Source organism: Podarcis muralis, chromosome Z (genome assembly GCF_964188315.1).
Source record: "Podarcis muralis chromosome Z, rPodMur119.hap1.1, whole genome shotgun sequence".
NCBI classification, from domain to species: domain Eukaryota; kingdom Metazoa; phylum Chordata; class Lepidosauria; order Squamata; family Lacertidae; genus Podarcis; species Podarcis muralis.
This window is the reverse complement of record NC_135673.1, coordinates 310,702-318,201: the sequence shown is the minus strand read 5'-3', so window position 1 is coordinate 318,201 and position 7,500 is coordinate 310,702. Positions and strand designations below refer to the sequence as shown.

The 7,500-nt window shown below is 59.5% G+C and overlaps 2 protein-coding genes across 5 annotated transcripts in view; one reads left to right on the top strand and one right to left on the bottom strand.

Moving 5' to 3' along the window:
• Positions 1-2,318, bottom strand: part of LOC144326124 (NADPH-dependent diflavin oxidoreductase 1-like) — a 32,592-nt gene extending 30,274 nt beyond the window's left edge. For 3 of the 4 annotated variants that reach the window (XM_077922250.1, XM_077922254.1, XM_077922253.1), the window contains exon 1: positions 2,178-2,318. In XM_077922250.1, the coding sequence (XP_077778376.1) occupies positions 2,178-2,195 (18 nt within the window). In that variant the 5' untranslated portion in view covers positions 2,196-2,318. Of the gene's footprint in view, positions 1-1,222; positions 1,569-2,177 lie in introns of those variants that run through there. The other variant, XM_077922251.1, reaches the window with a different exon arrangement.
• Positions 2,194-7,500, top strand: part of LOC144326123 (uncharacterized) — a 15,541-nt gene continuing 10,234 nt past the window's right edge. The window contains exon 1 of the mRNA XM_077922249.1: positions 2,194-2,463. Coding sequence (XP_077778375.1) covers positions 2,194-2,463 — 270 coding nt within the window. The remainder of the gene's footprint in view (positions 2,464-7,500) is intronic.

Genomic DNA, 7,500 nt, shown 5'->3' with positions numbered 1-7,500 from the left:
AAAATAGAAAAAATAAAGAAGAAAATAGAAAAAGAGAAAAAAATAAAGAAGAAAATAGGAAAAAAATAAAGAAGAAAATAGGAAAAAAATAAAGAAAAAAATAGAAAAATAGAAAAAAAAAAAGAAAAAAATAGAAAAAATAAAGAAGAAAATAGAAAAAGAGAAAAAAATAAAGAAGAAAATAGGAAAAAAATAAAGAAAAAAATAGAAAAAGAGAAAAAAATAAAGAAGAAAATAGGAAAAATAAAGAAGAAAATAGAAAAAGAGAAAAAAAATAAAGAAGAAAATAGGAAAAAAATAAAGAAAAAAAATAGAAAAATAGAAAAAAATAAAGAAAAAAATAGAAAAAATAAAGAAGAAAATAGAAAAAGAGAAAAAAATAAAGAAGAAAATAGGAAAAAAAAAAGAAAAAAAAATAGAAAAATAGAAAAAAATAAAGAAAAAAATAGAAAAAAAAAGAAGAAAATAGAAAAAGAGAAAAAAATAAAGAAAAAAATAGAAAAAATAAAGAAGAAAATAGAAAAAGAGAAAAAATAAAGAAAAAAATAGAAAAAATAAAGAAGAAAATAGAAAAAGAGAAAAAATAAAGAAGAAAATAGGAAAAGAATAAAGAAAAAAATAGAAAAATAGAAAAAAATAAAGAAGAAAATAGGAAAAAAATAAAGAAAAAAATAGAAAAATAGAAAAAAATAAAGAAGAAAATAGAAAAAATAAAGAAGAAAATAGAAAAAGAGAAAAAAATAAAGAAGAAAATAGGAAAAAAATAAAGAAAAAAATAGAAAAATAGAAAAAAATAAAGAAAAAAATAGAAAAAATAAAGAAGAAAATAGAAAAAGAGAAAAAAATAAAGAAAAGAAGAAGAAGAAAATAGAAAAAATAAAGAAAAAAATGGGAAAAATGGAAAAAAATAAAGAAGAAAATAGAAAAATAGAAAAAATAAAGAAAAAAATGGGAAAAAAAATAAAGGGAAAATAAAGGGAAAAATTGAAAAAATAGAAAAAATAAAGGAAAAAATAGAAAAAAATAAAGGAAAAAATAGAAGGAAAAAAATAGAAATTAAGGAATTAAATAGGAATTAAGGAATAGGAAGAATGGCAGAAATCCACCAGGCGGGGCGTCGTCCGAGCGAGCCAATCAGCGCCGGGCGTCTCCTCACCGCTCGCTCCCCATTGGCCCGCGCTTTTGACAGACAACCGAGCCATCCAATCGCCGCCCTAGTTACCTCAAAACCCATCTTTTCTCATGCCAAAGGAGTGTGGGCGGAGCGTGGCTCAAGCGAGCCAATCAACGCCGCGCCTCTCTTCAAGGTCCGGTTCCCATTGGCTGGCACGTTTGACAGACAACCGCGCCAGCCAATTCTCTCCTTTCCAACCTCAGAGTCTACGAAAGTCAAGCGGGGCCCGACCAAGTAGGCGGAGCGTCGCAGGAACGAACCAATCCGCACCGCCCGCCTCCTCAAAGCACGGCTCCCATTGGCCCGCGCCTTTGAGGGACACCCCATCCAGCCAATCGCCGCCCTAGTTCTCTCAGAGCGCGTCCTTTCCTCATGGCAAAGGAGGCCCGAGCCAGAGTGGGCGCATTGCCCCGCTCCCCATTTGACAGACAAGCCGGCCAGCCAATAATCTCCTTTCCTCCCTCCATCCTCAAGGAGTCAAGCCAGGCCCGACCAAGTGGGCGGATCTCCTGGCGAATGAACCAATCCCCACCGCCCTCCTCCCCGCCCATTGGCCCACTGCTTTGACCGACAACCCATCCAGCCAATCGCCGCCCTGGTTCCCTTCCCTGGCGGCAAACTAGGCCGGAGCCAGAGTGGGCGGGGCGACTCCCCTCCGCCCGCTCCCCATTGGCCCACGTCTTTGACAGACACGCCGTCCAGCCAATAATCCCCTTTCCTCCCTCAGCGCCCTTTCCTCAAGGAGTCAAGCCAGGCCCGACCAAGTGGGCGGATCTTCTGGCGAACCAACCAATCCCCACCGCCCTCCTCCCCGCCCATTGGCCCACTCCTTTGACCGACAACCCACCCAGCCAATCCCCGCCCTGGTTCCCTCAGCGCGCGTCCTTTCCTCACGGCGAACTAGGCCGGAGCCAGAGTGGGCGGGGCGTCTCCCCTATACCCGCTCCCCATTGGCCCACGTCTTTGACGGACACCCCCTCCCTCCAATCCCCTCCCTCCTCACCTCAGGCCTTGCCGCCATGGAGCCCTCGCCTCGACCGGAGTGGCAGCGGGCCTTGCTGGCCAAGAAGCGGGCCAAGGCGGCCTCGCTCTCCGGCCTCCTCGAGCTCTACTCGGCGCGGCCGGGCGTCCGGATCCTCCGGGCCGAGCGCATCGTCATCGTCGAGACGCGTGACGTCACGGGCGACGTCACGACGGAGCGGGGCGACGCCGTCCTGAGGGCCGAGGAGGTGGTGGTCTTCGAACCCGAGCCGGGCCGCGTCCGCCGCCTGAGGAAGCAATACGAGAAGGTTCGAGGGGATGCGGGGAGGAGAGGGCGGAAGGAGGCGTCGGTTTCCCCACTGCGCATGCGCGGAGCCAGGAGGCGGGGTGCCCTCCGCGCCTCCAGCCAATGAAAGGGGGCGGAGGGAGCGTCGGGCGCCTCCCATTGGACAGCCAATCCGAGCCGCGCGGCCTACTGCCGCCCGTAGCGACGCCGGCCTGGGGTACGCCTCCCTCCCCTCCGACCAATAGCAGCGCGCGTGGCTGCTTGCCCAGCCAATCCGCGCCGAGCGCTCAGGCGCCGCGACGCCCCTCGCACCGCTCGGCCAATAGCAAGGCGCGGGTTTTGCCCGGCTCCCTCTCATTGGCCTTCCCCCGCCAGCGTCGTCGTAGCAACGCGCGGCCAATGGCAACGCGCGCCCTCTCACGCGACCAATAGCAGCGCGCGGGACTTCCCGCCCGCCCTCCCGTTGGACTCCGCGCTCCCGCCTCAGCCAATCAGCGCCGCGCTACGGAAGCCTCAAGCCAATTAAATGGGCGAAGGGCAAGGGGGGGGGGAAATGGCTTCGGTTGGGCGCTGCGCAGGCGCGGAGGCCGAAGGGAAGCAGCGGGAGGCTTCGGAGGACGCTCTGCGCATGTCCGGAGGGCAAAGGCGGCCGCCGCGCAGGCGCAGTGCTTCCCTCCAGAGGCAGACGGATTCCGCAAGGGAGAACGGGCAAGGGGGAGCGTCGGGGCCGCTCCGCGCATGCGCGGAGGGGACGAGGGGTGCTTCTGAGGGCTATATGCGCATGCGCGAAGGGCGGGGAGTGTGAGCCACTGTGCATGCGCGAAGGGCGGGGAGTGTGTGCCACTGTGCATGTGCGAAGGGCGGGGAGTGTTAGCGCATGCGCGAGGGGCGGGGAGTGTTAGCGGATGCGCATGCGCGAAGGGCGGGGAGTGTGATCCGCTGCGCATGCGCGAAGGGCGGGGAGTGTTAGCAGATGCGCATGCGCGAAGGGTGGGGAGTGTGAGCCGCTGCGCATGCCCGAAGGGCGGGGAGTGTGAGCCGCTGCACATGCGCGAAGGGCGGGGAGTGTTAGCGGGTGCGCATGCGCGAGGGGCGGGGAGTGTTAGCGGATGCGCATGCGCGAGGGGCGGGGAGTGTTAGCGGAAGCGCATGGGCGAGGGGCGGGAGTGTTAGCGGAAGCGCATGCGCGAGGGGCGGGGAGTGTTAGCGGAAGCGCATGCGCGAAGGGCGGGGAGTGTTAGCGGATGCGCATGCGCGAGGGGCGGGGAGTGTTAGGCGCTGCACATGCGCGAAGGGCGGGGAGTGTGAGCCGCTGAGCATGTGCGAAGGGCGTGGAGTGTGAGCCGCTGAGCATGCGCGAAGGGCGGGGAGTGTGAGCCGCTGAGCATGCGCGAGGGGCGGGGAGTGTTAGCGGATGCGCATGCGCGAAGGGCGGGGAGTGTGTGCCGCTGTGCATGCGCGAGGGGCGGGGAGTGTGAGCCGCTGCGCATGCGCGAAGGGCGGGGAGTGTTAGCGGATGCGCGATGGGGCGGGGAGTGTGAGCCGCTGCGCATGCGCGAAAGGGCGGGGAGTGTTAGCGGATGCGCATGCGCGAAGGGCGGGGAGTGTAAGCCGCTGTGCATGCGCGAGGGGCGGGGAGTGTGAGCCGCTGCACATGCGCGAAGGGCGGGGAGTGCGAGCCACTGTGCATGTGCGAAGGGCGGGGAGTGTTAGCGGATGCGCGAAGGGCGGGGAGTGTGAGCCGCTGCGCATGCGCGAAGGGCGGGGAGTGTGAGCCACTGTGCATGCGCAAAGTTTGGGGAGTGTGAGAAACTGCGCATGCACGAAAGGGCGGGGAGTGTGAGCCGCTGCGCATGCGCGAAGGGCGGGGAGTGTGAGCCGCTGCACATGTGCGAAGGGCGGGGAGTGTGAGCCACTGCGCATGCGCGAGGGGCAGGGAGTGTTAGCGGATGCGCATGCGCGAGGGGCGGGGAGTGTTAGCGGATGCGCATGCGCGAGGGGCGGGGAGTGTGAGTGAGGGGCGGGGAGTGTGAGCATGCGCGAGGGGCGGGGAGTGTTAGCGGATGCGCATGCGCGAGGGGCGGGGAGTGTGAGTGAGGGGCGGGGAGTGTGAGCATGCGCGAGGGGCGGGGAGTGTTAGCGGATGCGCATGCGCAAAGGGTGGGGAGTGTTAGCGGATGCGCATGCGTGAGAGGCAGGGAGTGTTAGCGGATGCGCATGCGCGAAGGGCGGGGAGTGTAAGCCGCTGTGCATGCGCGAGGGGCGGGGAGTGTGAGCCGCTGCACATGCGCGAAGGGCGGGGAGTGCGAGCCACTGTGCATGTGCGAAGGGCGGGGAGTGTTAGCGGATGCGCGAAGGGCGGGGAGTGTGAGCCGCTGCGCATGCGCGAAGGGCGGGGAGTGTGAGCCACTGTGCATGCGCAAAGTTTGGGGAGTGTGAGAAACTGCGCATGCACGAAAGGGCGGGGAGTGTGAGCCGCTGCGCATGCGCGAAGGGCGGGGAGTGTGAGCCGCTGCGCATGCGCGAAGGGCGGGGAGTGTTAGCGGATGCGCATGCGCGAAGGGCGGGGAGTGTTAGCGGATGCGCGAAGGGGCAGGGAGTGTGAGCTGCTGCGCATGCGCGAAGGGGCGGGGAGTGTTAGCGGATGCGCGAAGGGGCGGGGAGTGTGAGCTGCTGCGCATGCGCGAAGGGGCGGGGAGTGTGAGCCGCTGCACATGCGCGAAGGGCGGGGAGTGTGAGCCACTGCGCATGCGCGAAGGGCGGGGAGAGTGAGCCGCTGCGCATGTGCGAAGGGCGGGGAGTGTTAGCGGATGCGCATGCGCGAAGGGCGGGGAGTGTGAGCCGCTGAGCATGTGCAAGGGGCAGGGAGTGTGAGCCACTGCACATGTGTGAAGGGCGGGGAGCGTGAGCCACTGCGCATGCGCATGCGCGAAGGGCGGGGAGCGTGAGCCACTGCACATGCGCAAAGGACGGGGAGTGTGAGCCACTGCGCATGCACGAAGGGCGGGGAGTGTGAGCCGCTAAGCATGCGCGAAGAGGCGGGGAGTGTGAGCCACTGAACATGCGCGAGTGGCGGGGAGTGTGAGCCACTGCGCATGCGCGAAGGGGCGGGGAATGTGAGCAACTGCGCATGCGCGAAGAGGCGGGGAGTGTGAGCCAATGCACATGCGCGAAGGGCGGAGGGATGAGCTGCGGAGGGAAGAAGGGCGGAAGGAGTGGTCAGGGGCAGTGCGCATGTGCGAAGGGCAGAGGGAGGAGGTGCGCATGTGCGGAGGGGAAAGCGGTTCTGCATGTGGGAAGAAAGGGAAACGTCCGGGTGCCCACTGCGCATGTGGGAAGAGGAAAGGGGAGTGTCTGTTTCCCCATTGCGCATGTGTGATAAGGCAGAGGGAAGAGGTGCGCATGTGCGGAGGGGCAAAGGGCGGGTTGAGTTTGCCACTGCGCATGTGCGGAGGAGCAAAGAGCGGAGGGAGGCTTTGGTATGCCCATTGCGCATGTGCGCAGGGCGGAGGGATGAGCTGCGGGGGGAAGAAGGGCGGAAGGAGGTTTCGGAGGGGCAGTGCGAATGTGCGGAGTGAGGAGGGGTGGGCAGTGCGCATGTGCGGAGGGCAGAGGGAGGAGGGGTTTCCCAGTCAGAGGTTTCGTGTTTCCCACTGCGCATGTGCGAAGGGCAAAGGGGAGTGTCGGGTTGGCCACTGCGCATGTGCGAAGGGCAGAGGGGTCGAGGTGCACATGTGCGGAGAAGAGGGTCGAGGTGCGCATGTGCAAAGGGCAGAGGGGCAAGTTGAGTTTACCACTGCGCATGTGCGCAGGGCGGAGGGAGGAGCGGCGTAGGGAAGAAGGGCGGAAGGAGGCGCCAGAGGGGGCAGTGCGCATGTGCGGGGGGAGAGGGACAAGGTGCGCATGGGCAAAGGGTTAAGGGGTGGGTTGAGTCTGCCAGTGCGCATGTGCGAAGGGCAGAAGGTCGAGGTGCACATGTGCGGAGAAGAGGGGCGAGGTGCGCTACGTGCAAAGGGCAGAGGTTGAGTTTCCCACTGCGCATGTGCGGAGGGAGGCGCTGTGCAGGGAAGAGAGGGGTGGGCAGTGCGCATGTGTGAAGGGCAGAGGGACGAGGTGCACATGCGCGAAGGGCGGGGAGGGGTGGGCACTGCGCATGTGCGAAGGGTCGAAGGGCGGGTTGACTTGGGCAGTGCGCGTGTTCGGAGGGAAGAAGGGCGGAAGGGGGCGTCGGGGGGGGCAGTGCGCATGTGCGGAGGGAGGTGCTGCGTGTGGAAGGAAGCGTCGGGTTGCCCACTGCGCATGTGCGAAGGCACAGGGACAAGCTGCTCATGTCCGAAGGGGAAAGAGGAGAGACAGGTTGGCCACTGCGCATATGCGCACGGCAAAGGGGTGGTTTCAGTTTACGACTGCCCAGGCGCAAGAGGCAGGGTTCCCCCCTGCGCATGCGCGAAGGGCAGCGGGACGCTTCAGGTTCCCCGCTGCGCATGTCCGAAGGGCGGAGGGATGGCCACTGCGCAGGCGCAAAATGCAGAGGGAGGGCAACCTGCGCATGCGCCAAGGGCAGGCAGCAGCTTCAGAGGATGAGCTGCGCATGTGCGAAGAGCAAAGGGGAGGGTGGGGTTGGCCACTGCGCATGCGCCAAGGGCAGAGGGACGGAGTGCGCATGCGCCAAGGGTGGGTTCAGTTTTCCACTGCGCATGCCCGAAGGGCAGAGGGGAGGGTTGGGCTTCCCGCCGCGCATGGGCGAAGGGAATGGGGCCGCTTCGGGAAAAGTGCGCATGTCCGAAGGGGAAATGGGCTTGCTGCGCATGCGCCAAGGACAAGGGGTGGTTTCAGTTTGCCACTGCGCATGCGCGGAGGGCAGAATGACGCTCTGCAAGACGAGCTGCGCATGGGCCAAGGGGAGGGTCGGTTGGCCCCCTGCGCATGCGCGAAGGGCAGAGGGAGGTGGAGGAGGAGGAGCTGCGCATGTCCAAAGGGGAAAGGGGAGTCGGGTTACCCACTGCGCATGCGCGAAGGGGAAAGGGGAGGGTCGCGTTGCCCCCTGCGCATGCGCGAC